A 19,817-nucleotide genomic window follows, 5' to 3' on the forward strand; every position below is an offset into this window, starting at 1 on the left:
AGGTGTCCTCTTAACCCCCCCCCCTCCCCCCCCCCCCTCCCCCCCCTCCCCCCCCCCCCCCCACTGAGCGACTTTTCGGCCTGCGCGATTTTCAAATTTTCGGGAGCAAAAAAAAAAAAAAAGTTGGGCCCCCTCCCCTAAGAAATCCTGGATCCGCGCCTGGTATATTGATATCGCTATGGGGGTTAAAATGGCAAATATAAGCCTGGCAAATATAGACTATCATGTTGCAGCATGGACCTACTAGACATACAGGTTTTCTATATTTATTTGTACATTCGAACTATGGTATAAATTAGCGACAGGTCGAGCGAGAAGTTTTTTGCATTTTATTAGTCTAAACTGTGCACTCTTGAGCCCTCCGGAGCCTAAAAGTGTGTCTTTATTCAGTATTTGCTATACATTTTTTTTTTTTTTTTTTGGGGGGGGGAGGGCACTTTTTCAAATCCCCCCCCCCCCCCCCGTCCCCCGGGATCGCAGCTAGTAACCCATCTAGTAAGTCATAATATCATGACTTTTAACTAAGATGCATCAAACATAAACAAGTATTTGCATCATGACCACCACTTTCCACCAATCGCACGGTTTATTGGTATATGGAAAGCCATCCTTGCATGCTATGACGGCGCGGCTATGACGCATAATTGAATGCCATATTTTGCGTGTAAAATGCAATCCACCACGTCAACAAACGGCAACAAACATATGCGTACATTTACATGTATGGCTAGATCAGATGCACGAGCAAAGACTATTTGATTGATCTGACGACTTGACGACGGTTGGTTTACTGCAGGCTTACTTTTGCCCGTACCCCAAAACGATCCAGAGAATATTGTCTGTAAGTCTTCGTCTTCTTTCTCTTGAAATTTGCAATTTGTAGACTTTGTCGTACCGCAGAGGTACCGGTACGGTACCCGGTATCTATAATCTAGTCGAACCAACTATCACTATCAGGGTAGTGCACTAAAGACTAAGTAATAGCAGCCAATACTCATTTGGCAATAGTATAGATGCAGAGTACAGCTGCATCACAGCATCATGTGTGAATGTGATATTGATAGTGGGTGAATGTGTTTATAGAGTTATACTTAAGAACCTAGATTAACTGTCTACAACAAAACAAGTTCAACAAAGGGAGGCGAGGAACGCGAGTTAATTGGCTCAGTCGGTAAAGCGTCTGCCTGTCAAACAAAAGATCTCCGGTTCGAATCCCACCCGCGAGGCGGATGGCAGTTAACGCATTGTGTGTTAACGTGCCCCTTCCCTTCGGGGAAAAAAATTATATTTTCATTTCATTTCCAATTTTCAGGTAATTTTTGGGATTAATTTTTCAACTTTTTCTTTGACCAACCAAAGCCAAGATCAGTTAATATGGTCTTCCGAACTTTGCAGGGTAGTCGCTGGTGCACGAAGACATGGTGTGGGGAGTTCAACTTATGAAGAGAAGCTGTGTCATATTGAATACGGCTTTTAGCTATAAAGTGTTGAGTATTAGAATGAAGAAACAGTCAATGAAAAGTCGTAGTAGGGTTGACTTGCTAATTTATTCTATGTCAACTAATTCCATCACACTTGCTCCGTGAAAACTTCTTGCCTCCTTATTGTTGCAAACGGGTTGGCTTCGTATCAATAACAGGTGTAATTTAGGACAAGATTTCGGTGCGAACATCCAATTCGTTGCTACTGCTATGTCGGAATTAGGAAAGCGTAGATGGCGCTATTTCAGCCCATGACGTAAGTCAGAATACTCCTTTTTGTCAGATAAACTAACTCTCATAAACGATCACATTAACATGGCTCCTTTAAATTAATAATTAATTTACCCCTTTTTAGCTTCATAGAAATGACTTGGATTATTTGTTCCTTATCAACATTAATAGTTCAAAATATATCAATATATGTATACATATAGATCTACATCTCAAAATTTCAATTTCTACTTATCTTGAAACGTACATGATCAATTGCGCATGCAGGAAAACAAATCTTTATTCAAGATTTACAGTTCAAATTGTATCGTGAGATTACTTCATCTCTAGTACAGAGCTTGTACCAAGTATCTTATTACAGCATCTGAGTTAAATTAAATTTAACCGCGAGTCTCAAAACACTCAGACCTTGCAACTCACCATTTATGACTAGCAATTAGCTGTATTTGCAAGTACTGGATTTAGAAATCGAGAAAATAACCTGGATCAACTCTCAGTTCAAATACTCTGCATGAATTTACGTTGCAAAAGGGGGGTTTCAATTCAGGTTCACATCTAATGCTCATTCATGTATACAATACATACAAGCATAATGATGAAATTGAACTGAAATACCCTTTAAATACATTCTTATAAGTGCAATCACATTGTAATTTTTTGCAAGGTAATTAATGCGATAAAATGAGGTATATCAACTTAATTTCCGTTTTCTACAAATATAGTTGTCATATGCTCGATCTTCCAATTTGATAAGATTACATTTTTTCAAACAGAGAACAAAAAACAAACAGCAATAAAGGTCATTAATATACAGCTCATTCGGAAATGTCGTCAATCCACAAAAAGAGTTCTTGTTGTTGTTCAATCAGATCAATTAGTTCAAGAGTTTACTCTGTTCAATTAGACTTCATTTCAGCTGATGTGCGTCTGTAGTTACAGTTCCAGCATAGTCTTTGTTACAGACCAATTACAGATATTCTTGGTTCTAAAACTTCAATTAGATTATTTGACTAGTCTTATTCTAGACTTTCAGATTTTGCGGGTAATTCGAATTTTGGATAGTCTTATGTTCAGACTTCTATATTTACTTAAATCTATCAAAACCTATTTGTGAGGGATATTAATTACCTTACAGTATTCAAGGCTCCTTGGTCGGGAATCCGTCCTGGTCTTCACGCGGAAGCAGCAAAACCAGTTTGTGTATCGGACGCTCTAGTTCTTTCACAGGTCCTTTACGCTTACCGCTGTCGTCAAGTTCGGAGTCACCCTTTACGAGCTTCACTTTACGAATGAGTCCATCGGTAGAAGGAAAGACCTTGCTTATCCTTGCTAGGGACCATTGATTTCGTGGCAAGTTCTCGTCTTTCATGATGACGATATCCCCAATCTTAGCATCCCGTCGGGGCCGAGTCCATTTCTGGCGTGTCTGTAAGTTCTGGAGAAACTCCTTTCTCCAACGATCCCAGAACTCGTTAATCAGATGTTGTACCCTCCTCCAACGCTTTCTGGAGTACAAATCAGCGTCCTGAAAATTGCCTGGTGGAGGAAGTAAGACTTTCGACTTCATGGTTATGAGATGATTTGGCGTAAGAGGAGCCAAATATGTTGGGTCGTTCAGGTCAGTCACAGTCAGCGGCCTGCTATTGACAATTGCAGCCGCTTCATACATCAGTGTTCTCAGTGATTCATCATTGAGTTGTCTACTCGATTGATACAGCAAAGTTTCAAGCACTCTCCTGGCAGATCTTATTTGGCGCTCCCATACTCCACCCATATGGCTTGCCGCGGGGACGTTGAAAGTGAACTGTACGTAGTCACATCCTTCTTTCATTAGAGTGCCTTTGACATGTTCGTGATTCATTTCTGACCACGCTTTCCTTAACTCTGCTTCTGCGCCAACGAAGTTCGTTCCCCTGTCGCATCTCAGTTGACGTATTGGACCCCTCAGAGCAGCAAAGCGACGATATCCCTGAATGAATGAGTCTGTAGTCAGACTATTGAGTGTCTCAATATGCACGGCTCTCGAAGGCATGCATGTGAAGAGGAGTCCATATCGCTTCATCTCCTTTCTACCTTTTTTTATCACCCATGGGCCAAAGCAGTCGATGCCACAGTAAGTGAAAGGTGCTGCAGGTAACACACGGTCAGACGGTAGATCAGACATCTTCTGTAATTGTGCGGGACTACGTAGCCTATTGCATATGACACATTTTCGTATGAAATTGGCCACTCGATTACTGCTTCCAAGAACCCAAAATCCATTCTCTCTTATCTGGTTCAATGTCATGCCTCTTCCTTGATGAGCAGTCAACTCATGACAGTGACGTATCACAAGGTCCGTTACGTGGCTTCTTTGTGGGAGAATCAGGGGATGCTTTCTGTCATATGAGTCGTCTCCCCTTCGAATTCTTCCTCCAACTCTTAGAATTCCCTTTTTATCCAGGAAAGTGTCAAGTCCATGGAGACGACTTTCTTTCTTTATTTGACGTCTTCTCTGCCTGTCATTCAGATCCTGTTTCCTCTGGATTGACTTCAGGATTTCTATTTCTTCCCCAAAGGCTTCACTCTGGACGTGTCTCAGTATCTCAGTTTCTGCCTGTTGTAGATTCTGCACCGAGACTTTGCCTTGGGAAGTTGAGTCATCATTTGCCTGTCTTGTACGTTTTCTTTGACAACGTTGTTTCAGTCTTGTGATGAACAGCAGACAATAAGCCATCGCCCTCTTTGCTCTATACCATGTCGGGAATCGGTCTAGGCGACTCAGATCAAACTTGGAGTCACCCATTACAGTCGCGTTCACCATAGACTTCTTCACCTCGGGGTCACCTGGTGAAACCTCGAATTCCTCCTGATCATCAGCGCGAGGAACCGTCTCTTCCCATAGAAAATCTGGGCCAGTGAACCAGTTCGAAGTGATGAGTTGGTCAACGGTAAACCCTCTGGAAGCTCCATCTGCTGGATTGTCCTGTGTTCGAATGTGCTTCCACTGCGATGATTCTGAGTGTTGTCTGATCTCACAGATCCTATTTGCTACGAACACATGGAACCGCTTCGATTCATTGTTTATGTATCCAAGTACCACATTGCTGTCTGTCCAGTAGATATGCTCAATGTCCTCCAAGGCTAACTCTCGCTGAAGAAATGTGCTCACCCTAATGGAAACAACGGCAGCTGATAGTTCCAAACGGGGTATTGTTACTGCCTTGAGCGGGGCAATCCTGGACTTTGCCATCACCAGGATACAGTGGACTCTTCCCTCTCCATTCTTAATTCTCATGTATGAGCATTGGCCGTATCCCTCGGAACTAGCATCGGAGAAGTGGTGCATCTGCATGGTCGTAACCTCACCGAAGTCTGCAGGTTTGTAGCATCTCTGTATTGATAGGGAGTCAAGATTATGCAGATCAGTTGTCCATTTCTCCCATCTTTCTCTGAGATGATCTGGCAGGGGGTCGTCCCAATCAGCAGACATCTTACACAGCTCTTGCAGAATCTGCTTACCAGGTAAGACAATCGGGGCTAGTAATCCCATAGGGTCATAGATCGACATCACGGTTGACAGTATTCCGCGCCTGGTTAGAGGTCTGTCATCGAGTGTGACTCTGAATTGGAACGTGTCAGATTCCACACACCATTGCACCCCAAGTGCCTTCTGCAAAGGAAGCTTATCCTGTAGGAGATTAGTCTTGGTAGTGCCCTTTGCTCTATCCTCTTCCGGAACTGTTTCCAGCACTTCTTGGGTGTTTGAGATGAATTTGTGCAAGTGGAGGCCTCCTTTCTTGCACATCTCTCTGGTTCTCGAGATCAGATTCTTGGCCTCTTTTTTGGTAGGAACAGATATTAGCCCATCGTCCACGTAGAAGTTATGATGTACAAAGTTCTTTACATCCTCTCCAAATTCAATAGCATGGTCGCTGGCAATCTGTTTCAAACAAAAGTTTGAGCATCCTGGAGACGACGTCGCCCCAAACAAATGGACAGTCATTCTTAGCTCATGGGGCTGTTGCAGAAAGTCTCCATCCTTCCACCACAAATACCGTAGGTATTTCCTATGATCTTCCTTCACCTTGAATTGGTAGAACATCTCACGTATATCGCAACAAAATGCGATTGGTTCCAGTCTGAACCTGCAAAGTACTCCCACTAGTGTGTTAGTCAGATCTGGTCCAGAAAGAAGCTGCTTGTTGAGAGATTCCTTTCCAAATTCTGCACTGCAATCAAACACAACTCGTAACTTGTTGGGTTGTACTACCCCATGATGGGGAATGTACCATGCTTGGCCGTTCTGCTTGTCATATTCTGGTACACTTTCAGCATATCCTTTCTCCAAGAGAGCATCCATCTTTTCCGAGTATTTCTGATGATACTCAGAGTCTCTTTGAAACTTTCTCTTTAGATGACTCAATCTCCTTTCCGCCATGAATCTGTTGTTGGGAAGGTTGACGACATCTTCTTTAAAGGGAAGAGGAGTCTCGTAATGACCATCATCTGTGATATGGACATTCTCCGACATGATTCTCATAAATCTTGTATCATGTTGCGAAAATGGTACCTCACTTCTGCTCTCTGAGAAATCTCTTTCCATCAGCTTCAGCACAGACGAAGGGCTGATCTCTTCTTTGATTGTAACGTTGTGAGTGAACGTTACTCTCTTCTTGATGGACATGTCTCTTTCCGCTAGTTCAGCGGGTATTTCACGTGCTGTCAAGCGATGACTGTGGCCAACGTGATCATCGGGGTTGTAGTGCTGTTCATCTTGACTTGTAACACCCACTATGCTCCATCCCAAGTCAGTTTTCATTCCAAATGGACCGTCATCGTCTTGGGAGGGAATCACATCTCGAGGAGTCAGAGCTCTTCCACAATCATAGCCGATCAACAACCCTATTTCACAGTGCTTCAGAGGCAGAAGTTGGTCAGCAATTGGAACCAAATGTGGGAAAGAGCGAGCTACTTCAGGAGTGGGGATGTGTTCTCTGTTGGCTGGCATTATGTCTCTAGTGTATGCAGCTGGAAGGTGTATCACCTTTTCACTGTTAAAGGCTCGAGCTGTGAGTCCTTTAATCTTCTCACTTGGAATCCTTTCGTTCTTGGTCGACATTGTAGACAGAAGAAGGTTGACCCTCAGTCCATGAAGTCCTAAGGCATCCTTTGTAGAATTCAATATGAAGGTGGTATCCGATTGAGTATCTAATAGTGCGTATACGAGCCTCTCTTCCTTCATATTCTCATGAGACAGCCAGACTGGCACGATTGCCGCGCTTTTCACATAACTTGTGGCGTTAGAATTAACAAGTGTATGTGAATTTGAAGATTGTATTTCTTCCTGGTTCGATGTCCTTTCCCTTTCTTCTGAAGGTCTTCTGTCAAAGTGTAGTGGCGTAGGATGACGCTTGTTGCACTCTCTGCATGTGCTTCTCACTCGACATTTTTTGGTCAGATGACCTCTCTTGAGACACCCGTAACACAAGCCCTTTTCTCTTATGAACTTCTTCCTCTCGGACATAGGCTGATTGACAAAGGCTTGACAATCCTCAAGGTGATGATGATTTCTACAGAATATACAGAATGATTTCCGTTCTGGCCTCTTTGTCTCATCTTGGATGGAGCTGGTTCTCATAGTTAACGCTCTCATGGATTTTCCTCTGTCCTGTTTCGGTTTGTCCTCCTTCAGGCTACCAATGGACGTGATTGGGTCACATGCAATGTTACTCTCTTCCTCAATGAATGATGAGAAGGTACCGAATGAAGGAAATGTACCATGTGACCTCCTATGCTCATAGACTCGTCGGCTCCATTTAGTAACAAGCCAATCGGGAAGTTTGGATAGGAGTTTCCTATTCTCACGTTCGTCATCTAACTGTCGGAGGTTGCTGATCTTTTCTATTGCTGTTTGGCATTGTCGTAGGTAATCAGAGAATCTACGCAGTCCTCTGGAATCCTTTGTAGGTATCTTTGGCCAGTTATCCAGTCGGTCACGAAATGCATTCGAAATGATGAATGGATCACCATATCTCTGTTCTAGTTCACTCGTAGCTCGATTGTATGCCATATCATTGTGTATCAGAGAAAATCCTTGCACGAGTTCGAGAGGTGGGCCACGTAGATACTTCTTTAAGTAGAAGAATCGATCCCTTGCAGGAATACCTTGATGTTCCATTAAGATGTCGTAGGCCTGTTTCCAACTAGGGTATTGCAGTGGATCCCCAGAAAAGATATCTGGTTCTGGCAGTGGCAAGCGACTAATCTGTAGCTGAGTCAGCAAATTTAACAAGGGTTCTTTAGTCGGCAATTCTGTAGTCGGAACATCTTCAGTTGGCACATCTTTGGTCGGCACATCTTTAGTCGGCACATCATCCTGGCTTTCAAACGAGCATTCATTCACCCATTTTTGACAGGATGATAGTCTTTTCGATGAAACTTTAGATTTTCTTGACGATTCTTGTTCGAGGAGGTGTTCTTGTACTCCTTTCATCAGCTCTGAGTGTTCTTGTTCGATGTTGTCAAGCCTTTCATGGCTGTCATCGTCGATTCCTGCCAACTCCAATAGAATCTGAAGGTCTTCTTGAGCGGATATGGCGTTGTCCATCACCTGCTGCAGAGCGTCCCTACCTTGTCGAATAACTTTGACATCACTGATGTCGCTCAAGGTAGCTCTTAACTTATTCGACGCTCTACGCCAAGCACTAATGGATCTCTTAAATTCCTTCCCTTTTGTTTCAGCTTGATACTGCAGACCTTTCTCAGTGAGTTTGACTTCTCGCTTTGACCTTGTGTCCACAGCTTCAGCAACAGGGTTTTCCTTCTCCTTGTCCCCCATCATGTCCACTTCCGACATCTTGTACCAAATCACGTAATCTGAATCACGACGTCATCGCAGGTTGCAAGTCGTAGTGAAGTGAAGTTTTCACTGAAGAAACAGTCAATGAAAAGTCGTAGTAGGGTTGACTTGCTAATTTATTCTATGTCAACTAATTCCATCACACTTGCTCCGTGAAAACTTCTTGCCTCCTTATTGTTGCAAACGGGTTGGCTTCGTATCAATAACAGGTGTAATTTAGGACAAGATTTCGGTGCGAACATCCAATTCGTTGCTACTGCTATGTCGGAATTAGGAAAGCGTAGATGGCGCTATTTCAGCCCATGACGTAAGTCAGAATACTCCTTTTTGTCAGATAAACTAACTCTCATAAACGATCACATTAACACACCAGGTTGATCATAATTTTTTGTTGAAAGAGACGGTCTCTGTCTCTCCCTCTATTCAACCAATGATCCATACAAAAAATTCTTCTGTAGGAACTGTAGAGGCATTGATCCATGTTTTTTTTTCTAATACAACTTTTATCAGTAAAATACAACTTTGGGGATTAAAGAATACAGTTTTTGAACTCCAGAGGTTGGCAGGACTGATGACATTGTAACATGTTCATGGCATTTTAGGGGTTAAGGGTAAACAATCAAAAGAGGATGAAACAAAGGCATCATGACTGGGTTTTTGACTAATACTGCAAATATTTTGTGTCTCTTTTATTTTTTTCAGAAGTCGTGGAAGAAAATTTGAAAGCTCCATCAAGAAATGATAACATTAGCCATCGACCCAAATGAGTTCACAAGAGAGCACTAATCCACCAGTTTCTACCCCTCCTCCTGTCCCCCATCTGAGGCACAGAACAGGGAAAGGCAAGACCGAAGACACCATGGTACCTAGAGTAGTGGCCAGCTCACCCTTAGATGGCCAATCGTTGCTTCCGCTTCGAGGGGTTCCAGCTGGGGACAGAGGAGAAACTCGTGTGGAGGATGATCCAGGAGGAGACGAAAGAGGAACTGGAAATGAACACACAAAATATATAACTCAGAATGGCCTGACGATGAATGACAGTCGTAACGGTGTGGACCATGAGCCAGAGGGTATTGAAATTGAGACTAGCCTTACAGAGCCTTTGCTTGGAACCACAAGATCAAGTGATGATGATGATGAAGGTGAAGGGGATGGTGGATTGTCCACATTCATGCAGGAGAGAGAGCACAGATCTTATCCCAAGGAATCCTCATGCGGTATCGGAGCTCAGGTGTTTCTGCCCTTCCTTATCGCTGGTTTTGGAACAGTCTATGCAGGCCTTGTCCTTGATCATGTTCAGGTTAGTACTGGGCGGTTGTTATTAGATGATTAACTTTTTTTCCTAGCTTTCTGCATTCATATTCTTTGGTATGTTGTTGGATGGAAGATGGATCATTACATGTACATGTAGGTTAAAGGGATTATTTGGGTAATTTTGTCTCAGATTCTGAAACAAAATCCTGGATTTAGCTCATGCTGCAATTATAATTATAAACCTTTAGGTCAATCAGGAACCCCATTTCTTTTACAAGCCAATCATCTGTCTGATTATCAAGATATTTATGATTGGAAATTTAAATTTAAAAACTTGTTTCCTAACAGTTTTTATAACACTACAGTCTATTGGGGGAAATGAAAAATGAAATGAAATGGACCGGAAAAACCGGTCACTCAAAGATTTTTACTTTTTTGAGGCACTTCATGATCATTTTGAAGCGCAATTAATTTTTTTAGGGCTTTAATATTATACCAAATCACAGACACTTATAACACGTAGGGCCATGCATCTCAGATGTAACATTGTTAAACGATGCCTTTAAGGTTTGACTATAAAAATAATAACTCTTAGTCTTGTTTAATGTAATAGATATGAAGTTGATGAAGGAAGTAATTAATGATCTGATATGTACAATTGTACAGTACATGCCACGGTGCAAAATATTACAATGCCTGTTTGATAATTCATACATTGTATGCTTTTGAAAATTGAATGAATTTGAATTAACTGTGTGGTTAAATGTAGTTTGGATATATGTATTTCTGTCACAATATATATGCTATTGAAACTGAATTGACAATCAGTCATGGTAGCAATATTGAAAGTATGATTGTTGAAAAGCATAATGACTGCTCATCTTGAGTTTCTGTGTGCTCGTTTGAGGCACTTGAGGCACTAGTACAACGTAAGCAAGAATAATAGATGAGCTTCGCCCAAGGAAAATGTTCACTTTCATCACTCTGTTCTATGCAGGTATACAGTAGGATTAAAAAACTTAAAGGGAAATCCAACCCTAATAGTAAACAACTCTATTAAAAGAAAGCAGAAAAATGAGAGAAGCAGATTGGTGGAAGTTTTAACAAAATCTGACAAAAATATAAGTAAGTTATGAGATGTAAAAAGCTGTAATAACTATACGTATGGCACTTCAGATTGGCTGAATTGGTAATGTCACCGTTATGTAGTGCCGGACAACTTTCCCATTTGTTCCAACACACAAAATGACTAAATTGTATTATTTTTATTCAATTATTATGACATTTTGCTATGTCAAACATTCATAACTTCCTTATTATTAGTTCAATTCATTTAAAACTTTCACCATTCTGTTTCTTAGATTTGTGTATTTTCATTCATATGAACTCTGTACAAGGATGGGATTGTTCTTTTAAACAATTCTTTGCCTTTTCTTTCATTCTATTCAGCATTGGACAGTGTTTGTTCAAGTAACAGAGTTGTTTATCCTGGTTCCATCATTACTTGGTTTGAAAGGGAATCTAGAAATGACATTAGCTTCAAGACTATCAACTGCAGTAAGTGTGATATATTCTTAATTTCCTATTAAGTTGAAAATCTACGAGTGTTATTTTGCTGCTGAATTGTTTCTATCCGTGAAGGCACTGATTCAGTTTAAGTTAAACCATATTACAATGATGTACTCTTCAAACCCTCTCCATACATTATCGATACTTGTAAAAACTTATCATCATTCCACCTCACTTGCTGTACATGTATATTATTTTCAATGCATGGCTACATTGTATATCTTTGTTTTGATTGTTAATTTTTGTTCTCCTTCTTTCTACTCAAAAATTATTATATTGACTTTTTGTATGAGAGTATTTGTTATATGTATGTGTGTATCATAATACCATGTAACACAACAAATTTCCATTGTTAAATGGGCAGTAAATATAAACCTTATGAACCGTATACCCAGTGTCATTACCAACCTTGGTACTTCTATCAAAGCTTACAGTGCATGAGTGCATACATATACACTGTAGGCTTATCAATCCATTCAACCTACAAAACAAATGTAATGCTTTCATAGGTTTCAGGTATGATAAAACCCATTATTCCTGAAGGGCCTGTTACACAAAGTTATCAGGGAGCCAGCAAACACTACTTTACAAATTAGAAAGACCCCCACATTAATTAGAAAACCCCACATTTTAATACGCCCCATAGTTAGTTCCCCTTGTGTTGATACCAATAAACCTACCAGTATTTAGTATAAATAGCGTGGTTATGATTGTTATGTGTATTATTGATTATCATGTGTACCTACTAGTGCTGTAACATCACGGATATCTCCAATTCCGTTTAACCGCCAGTCAAAACCGAACGGTTTTCGGTTAAACGATTTAAAAAAATAAAAAAAATAAATTAAAAAAAAAACAATTTTTTTTTTTTTTTTTTTTTTTTTAAATTTAATTTTTTTTTTTTTTTTTTAATTTTTTTTTTACCGACTCTGTCGGCAACTTTCATTTAACTGCAAGGTGCATTTAAAGGGGCCAATTTGTGCTTGTGAACTTGTCACAAATAATAGTAACAATGTTGTTTTTAGAAGAATGTGTAAGATCATTAATGTAAATTAAAAACAGTAGAGGACCTAGGATAGAACCTTGTGTAAAAGTTGGATGAATTATTATTATAAACTACATATTGAGATGATGAGATCTATTACAAAGATTACTTTCAAACCAAGATGACAGACAACACAAATTGGAGTGTTGTTCTAGTTTTGGAGTGGTGAGTCAACACACAGATTACTGAGCTGGGAGACATTGCCAGGCATAGTGCCAGGTGGAGGGGCATAAATCGAAACTTTAACAAAACAAAAAAAATTATTTAAAAAAAAAATTAAAAAAAAAAAAAAAAAAAATTAAAAAATAAATAAAAAAAAAAAAAATCGGGAAAACGAAACCGTCCAATTGAAAACGGAATCCGCCATGGGCGGTCGGATACCGGACGGTTAAACGTTTGACTACAGCACTAGTACCTACATGTTTGCTCGGGATTACGTTTTGTTTAGAACAACATGTTTTTGTGTCTTTGACAATACAGTCAAACCTGCTTTAGTGACCACCTGTCTACTCTACAAAGACCAAATTTGTTGTTTCTCTAAAAAATGTTTTCCCATTGAAACATGTCCTAAATGAACCTGTCTACAAACACCACTTGGGCGGTCATCATAGACAGGTTTGACAATACCAATAAGATCGCCCCTTAATATAAAAGTTAGTGTGGAACTTCCTTGATTATAATGTGTACCTGCATGTTTTTTTTTAATGTTTAGGCTAATCTGGGGATTATGGATGACAGAAAGAAGCTTAAAGAAATGATCTTGGGAAACATGGCATTAACACAGGTGAGTTGTGACAACCCAGAGTGTGTCAATACAATGGTCAATATGATAGATCCCAATTTAATAGTAAATGAGCCTCTCTAGGTTGGTAAAGGACTATGGTTAATGGTTAAGGGTCATATTAGGTCAATGACCTATAGAAACCAGATTGTACCGATGTTGTCCATTCTATTTATTACTTACATGTATATGGCAGTCAACTTGAATTAGCTGTACTGCACATTTGTATTCTAAAGTTGAATTTTAAACACTTGTATCTTAAACTACGTGGTTTGGGTTCGTAGATGGTACCGAGGCAATGTAGAGCTAATACTGCTGTCACCTCAAACTTGGTACAAGATCATAGATTAATTATTGAGTATGTAGTACATTAGAATTGTTTTGAAGGGATCGAATTGAAAAGAATCTGATTTAGTCTTGCTGAAAATCACATGGACTGCAAACAGGAATTGCTATAGTGGACATTTCTAATATATCTTTTTCCACACTTACATGTAAATGTACATACTGCACATCGAATGAGAAAGCTCAAAAATTATTTTTCATCTTTACCACAACTGAACCGTCTTTTCAAAGATTTTGTCGACTTTTTGCAATTAGTTTGAAGCTTGTATTCTATTAATGTATGCTATATGTCTGTACGGTAGTTAATAGCTCTTCAGGTGTAGACCGAACTCAAATGTATTTTTCCCCTCTCTATGACAGTGTCAGGCCCTCATAGTTGGATTCTTAGCTTCTGCAGCAGCAACCCTGTTTGGTTGGATTCCTGATGGAGAGTTTGATATCAATCATACCTTACTCCTGTGTGCCAGTAGTATGGTCACAGCTTCACTAGCTAGTGCAGGATTGGGTAAGTCAAAGAAATGTTATGGACCTCTTTATTACCGGTAGTTATCTCCTTATTTGATAAATTATTTTAAATGTCATTATCCTTATTTTAAATGTTGATTGTTATTGCCGTACATAGTTGTAACCACTGCTTGTGGTTCAGGTTCTCTTCAGAATCTAAGGTTAAGGGAGCAAACCCTGACAGAAAACCATGCCACCGTGACAGCATTGAGGTTGATTGACAATATGGAACTCCCGACATCCTTCAACCAGTCACTGCAGGGTCTAGTGGTTCACACCCGTCCTGGCTTGTCCTTGCGGGTGTGAAACTGCCACCAGTTCCCCGAGAGAGTGCTGTTAGTAACTTGCAAGAGCTACCGGTACTTACCCACCTTTGCAAGCAGCCTTCATGAAAGTGAAGGCGGTCATTGTCGCTTTGCGACAGAGAGCTACTGCTACTATTTGATATCTCCTTATTACAGCTAACCCTACAAATAATTGCTTGAAATAAAGTGCCACCTAAGTAAGTTTCTTGGGCATATTATTAGAAAAGAAGGCATAGAAAACAGAAAAATGACATAAAAGAATTGACAAAAGAGTTGACAAAAGACTTAACTCCGTTTTGTTGACATTCAGCCATGCATGATGTCTTTTGTCTTCTTTGTTTGTTTTTAGGGCAAGCAGCCAGTTGAACGGATCCATTTAATAAAATTATGGAAAAGCAAGCATTACTTTAAACAAACAGAACTTTGTTATTCCTGGCTCATTTTCCTTGATTGAGGTGTCATCGATAGTTCTCGGTTTCATTTTTTCTGGGACGCACTGCGGATGCTTAGATTAAGAAATCAAATTCAGAGATAACATAGTTTCAAATCAGTGTGAAGAATTTAAAGAAACTGGTAAATGAGTTTCTATTTTTTTTAAAAGATAAGCGTTGGAAACGCTCATTCTGTGCTTCTTTACTTCAACCACCTTTGATAAACCATATTAATCTAATATATGATATTTCAAATTCTTTATCTCTTGCAGGTGCCATCATGGTAGGAGTTATTTTATTATCACGCAAGTGCAAAATCAACCCAGACAATGTCGCTACACCTATAGCAGCAAGCCTTGGAGATCTTATAACACTGTCCCTTCTGGCTTGGATCAGCAACCTCTTATTCAAAAATATCGGTGAGTTTTAAATTCTGGACAAACTTGGAACTGGGTGAAATGAAGGAAAATTATCATCAACATGTACATCTACTTCTAATAATCATTTATAAATGCTTACTCATAGTTATTGCAAAGTGATAAAACTATTCTGCCATGGTTCGATGATATTATAAACTGCAAAATCAATGTATTTTGATGGATGTTAAGATGTTAACATTGAATATCGTAAGGCTTCTTGATTGATCATTGCAAAATATCTAACAAACCTTTTGAAAAATGTTTCTTACAAAAAATATTTGAATGTTTTTTGTGTTTTTTTGGTGTAATTAATGTTAGGCCTAAAATAAAAACTTGTTGTATTGCCCTTTGGGTGCCAAAACATGGGTCGGTCGGTCGGTCGAAAAAAAAAAAAAATTCTTAACTTTTTTTATTGGTCGCCCTCTTTGGGCCAATATTTTTCATTTTTTTTTTTTTTTTTTTAAAATTTTTTCCCACCCTCTTTTGGCTGATATTTCTCAGTTATTAATGCTTTACTACAAGTGTTTCAGCATCATCATTCCATTTATATCTTTTTCACCTCATAATAATCCATGGTTTGCAATGTTGTGCTGATCGAGATGTTTACGCCAGTAGGATTTTGAAACTAGGGCAGAAGACGAGTGAAAATTTGGGAACGATTTGATTTTATGCATTTATAACCCATTTACCCCAACAAACAAAATACATATTTTCTTATTCATTAATAATAAACAAATCTACAAAAACGGTTAAAAAAAAAAACTTTATAAAAATGCCGACCGTTGATTTTCAGATTTTTGGGTCGGTTGCGAAGGGCAATATAACAAGTTTTTATTTTAGGCCTTATTGTATTTGAATCTCTTTTTCTTCAAGTGAATTAATCTAAAGAGACCTGTGTTTCCTCTTTCTTTTTGCAGGGAAGCAACACTGGTTAGCGCCCACTATCATTGTAGTCTTCTTTCTGTTGGTACCGTTATGGGCATTCCTAGCTTGTCGTAATGACTACACAAGAGATGTGTTTTACAATGGATGGTCACCTGTCATTACTGCCATGCTGATTAGCAGGTCAGAGGTCACTTTAGTCTTGAAATCAAATGTTTGAAATGTAATATTGAATTATAACATGGATCAGAAAACCCACATGATTTGCACAATCCTATGCATATAAAGTATTGCAACAATTACTGAAAGAAAGTTAACCTATTTCCTATGGGAACTGGCTGGCTCCATAGCGATGAGATAATTCAGTACCATATTTGCCGGCGTAAAGGCCGCAGTATTTGTGGAAGAGAAAATATTAAAAAAAGTCGGGGTGCGGCCTTTACGGCGAAAGAGTAAAAAAAATTAAAAATCAAGTCAAAACCAGCACGAATTTGCACATATGGGACTACGAACGGTACAATAACTATTCCACTATGGTACAGGACATTTCAACACATCTTACCAACAATTTTATCTTGCATTGGTGACATGAAGACGAAAATAAATTGCTAAACCAACATTGGCCGATAGATCTTGATCAATGCATTGCAAAAGTAAAGAAAAGGACCATTTAACAGAGCTGCCGCGAAGCATCCATCCGAAGTCGCCATTTTGTTTTCCATTTCATGCAGTTTTGCATTACACCGTACATTGTGGTAGGGGTATATATCGGACACCAAATCTGCCCGCGATCACTTTTTGAGCTAAACTTCCGGTAAATTATAAGAATATTGATGAATTTGGTATCAGTTTGTAAAAAAAAAATAGTGTTTTACAAGAAAATTATGATTATTTTGTTTTGTCCGTTGGTTTTTTTTTCCTTTTTCCTTTTTTTTTTTTTTTTTTCCTCTTTGAAATGTCAAAGTTTGAGGTGTGGCCTATGCGGCGGTGCGGCCTTATCGTCAATGGGTTGATTCAATACTCACAATATGTCTTGTACTTATTTTGGGCATTTTTTTTTTTTTTATAATGGCTGAAAATTTGTAAAAGCTGTGAATAAATGAATTAAAAAACATGAATAGGAATATGTAGCATGTATTTGTCAATGTATTACCATGGAGTTATACTGTTTTTTTTCCTTCTCACTATTGCACTATTGGCCTTGTCCTATGCTGCTTTAAAATACATGTTCATGACTTTTTATCTTCTAAATGTTGCAGCATTGGAGGACTTGTATTGGACATTGCAATCCGTACCAACGAGGGTGTTGCTGTGTTCAGTCCTGTTATCAATGGAGTCGGAGGCAACATAGTCGCTGTGCAGTCCAGCAGAATATCTACACACCTTCATGGCATTGGTAGTCTAGGCACTCCAGACCCAGAGAGGATCAAGAAATGCAACTCGCCTTTTACAGTTTTCTTTGGAAAAGGTAAACCCAGGGTAGTCAATTCTTAAGATGTTTGATAGTTTATGACATTGTATCTGCATTAAGTCAGCTCAGACATATTTTTATTACAACTGTCATGAGATGATGTTTTGTTCTAGCTCCAAAAATGGATTGAAAATAGATTTCACTTTATTTATGACAATATTAGAAATACAATGTTATTTCTCTGTGGTTATGTGTTATATACATTCATTCAAGGAAGGCTGTCAGAAGATTCAAGCACATTCATTCATGCACCATTTAATTGCATATCATTTTTAGGTTTGTAGCCTATAATTAAAAGCCTCCTTTTTCAAGCAGTTTGCTGCCTTTCTCTTGGTTTGCAAGAAGTTATTAGATTGGAAACCAAGCAAACAACCAAGTCATCTGATGATCTGCTGATTATCACTTTATTAGTGTGTGATGTGCAAAGATGTTTCAAGAATTTTTTTTAAATTTCATTTTCCCCAATTTTTCTTGTCAGACATGCATTCCCGGTCAGCTCGTGTGTTGATCATGATGGTCATCCCTGGTCAGCTTATCTTCCTATACTACATCTCATACATGAATGCCGGTCACTCCTCCATTACTCTCAGAGTCACGATCATGTTTGTCACCGTATCTCTCATTCAGGTAAGCTAGTTTACAAATTGGATCATTTCCATCAAAACCAGTTTAAATCTGAGCTATTCAAACTACAATTTTGTTGATGTTTGAAACATATTTTGACAATAAAAGGAGATGTACATGTAGCCTAATTCACAACTTAGTAAAAGCACTCATCAATGTTGTATACATTATAGCAAGTTTAAGTAATTATGTTTTTGTCAATTCTTGAAATGATAGCAGGAAGAGCAAAAGAGAATGTTAAAGGACCAAAAAGGTAATACAAGACAGTATATAATTATGTTTGTATTATACTTTTTTTATCCTATAAAGTAAACCACAAAATGAGTAAATAAAGGGCTAGGGGTAACTGGCTGTACTAGCTTGACGGGTAGATTAACAAAGAGATGAATGGAAGATAAATAGACAAACTAGGCAGATATATAGAAAAATAAATAGAGATCAAAAGGATCAGTACTAGGTGATACAGATAGATATGTAGATATATAGACAGACAGACAGACAGACATATAGATAGATAGATATATAGACAGATAGAAGGATAGGTAGATAAATAGATAGGTAGAGAGACAGCAGAGAGAGAGAGAGAGAGAGAGAGAGAGAGAGAGAGAGAGAGATAGAAAGATAGATAGATACATGATTAAATAAATGGAAAGCTTTATAGATTGCAAATGATTGATACAAATGGTCTTGTATCATCACTCTCCAGGTGGTATTCCTGCTTCAGATAGCAGATTGGATGGTGTACTATCTGTGGGGAAAGAAACTTGATCCTGATAACTTCTCCATCCCGTACCTGACTGCTCTAGGCGACCTCCTGGGTACAGCTCTCCTCGCTCTGGGCTTCCTCATTGTATGGTCGCTAGGTGATAGAGACGTAGACATTGGAGATTAATCATAACTCCTCAGTGGGACCAGGGGGGTGTTTCACAAAGATCCTAAGTCGAACTTAACTCTTAGTTGGACTTAAACATTATGGAGAGCCATTTGTAGCCTTAAAATAAGATATATTCAAAAGCAAAAATCCAAGTATTTAAACTTTTCATAAATTCCACATCAAGAACATTAAATCTCCTTGATAACAGAAAATATGAATCTTTGAAGGAACATTTTAAAACTTTTCAAATGACTTTTACAAAATATTTTCGAAGATGTTAACAGCTTTCCATAATTTTTAAGTCCAACTTAGAGATAACTTCAACTTAGGATCTTTGTGAAACACCCCACCAGTGGGTGGATTCAAGTTATTGATAAATGCGATCATCAAATTTAGTCAACTTTATTTGTGCCATGTTTCCTCAGTAAAAGCATTCTAGGTATGCTGATATATTGTATTCCATTTTTGGTAAATTGTGTGTTTGGAAAGATAACGTCTGTATAATAATAGTTCCATCAGTTTGATAAGAACAACAAAAAGTTAGGCATATGCATTATCAGAGGTTCAAACTAATTCGAACTTATGTCATGAAAGAATAGATGAAATTGTTATATTTTAGTAATAATTATAAGTGATGAATTAGTTTGGGGGCTAGAGGGGAAAGTTTGTATAAAGTATCATAAAAAAGACATTAGCCTTTATAAGGTATCTTATTAAATGCAATCTCTGTCTTTATCGAATTTGATCAGACAGTTCAAAT

At 38.7% G+C, this 19,817-nt stretch overlaps 2 protein-coding genes across 3 annotated transcripts; one reads left to right on the top strand and one right to left on the bottom strand.

Moving 5' to 3' along the window:
* Nucleotides 1–651: 651 nt before the first annotated feature.
* On the top strand, nt 652–19,159 carry LOC584099 (solute carrier family 41 member 1). Of its 2 annotated transcripts, none has more exons than XM_030972434.1 (10): nt 652–841; nt 9,256–9,853; nt 11,257–11,364; nt 13,134–13,205; nt 13,908–14,052; nt 15,060–15,206; nt 16,124–16,271; nt 17,348–17,556; nt 18,038–18,186; nt 18,890–19,159. In XM_030972434.1, the coding sequence occupies exons 2-10, from the start codon at nt 9,317–9,319 to the stop codon at nt 19,073–19,075; spliced, it is 1,701 nt and encodes a 566-aa protein (XP_030828294.1). In that variant the 5' UTR covers nt 652–841; nt 9,256–9,316; the 3' UTR covers nt 19,076–19,159. The 2 variants fall into 2 exon arrangements, with proteins under 2 accessions (XP_030828294.1, XP_030828295.1); XM_030972435.1 differs by having other exon boundaries at nt 9,259–9,853.
* LOC115929867 lies at nt 2,851–8,550 on the bottom strand. Its single transcript, XM_030999952.1, has one exon. The coding sequence runs from the start codon at nt 8,548–8,550 to the stop codon at nt 2,851–2,853; it is 5,700 nt and encodes a 1,899-aa protein (XP_030855812.1).
* Nucleotides 19,160–19,817: the final 658 nt, after the last annotated feature.

The sequence above is a fragment of the Strongylocentrotus purpuratus genome, unplaced genomic scaffold (assembly GCF_000002235.5).
Source record: "Strongylocentrotus purpuratus isolate Spur 01 unplaced genomic scaffold, Spur_5.0 spur5_scaffold_6, whole genome shotgun sequence".
NCBI classification, from domain to species: domain Eukaryota; kingdom Metazoa; phylum Echinodermata; class Echinoidea; order Camarodonta; family Strongylocentrotidae; genus Strongylocentrotus; species Strongylocentrotus purpuratus.

Bases quoted from the DNA above. Each gene is read 5' to 3' on its own strand.
- LOC115929867 (XM_030999952.1), bottom strand. From the start codon at position 8,550: ATGTCGGAAGTGGACATGATGGGGGACAAGGAGAAGGAAAACCCTGTT.
- LOC584099 (XM_030972434.1), top strand. From the start codon at position 9,317: ATGAGTTCACAAGAGAGCACTAATCCACCAGTTTCTACCCCTCCTCCT. The intron at 11,365-13,133 runs GTAAGTGTGATA...TTTAATGTTTAG, and splicing joins CTTCAAGACTATCAACTGCA to GCTAATCTGGGGATTATGGA. The intron at 13,206-13,907 runs GTGAGTTGTGAC...TCTCTATGACAG, and splicing joins GAAACATGGCATTAACACAG to TGTCAGGCCCTCATAGTTGG.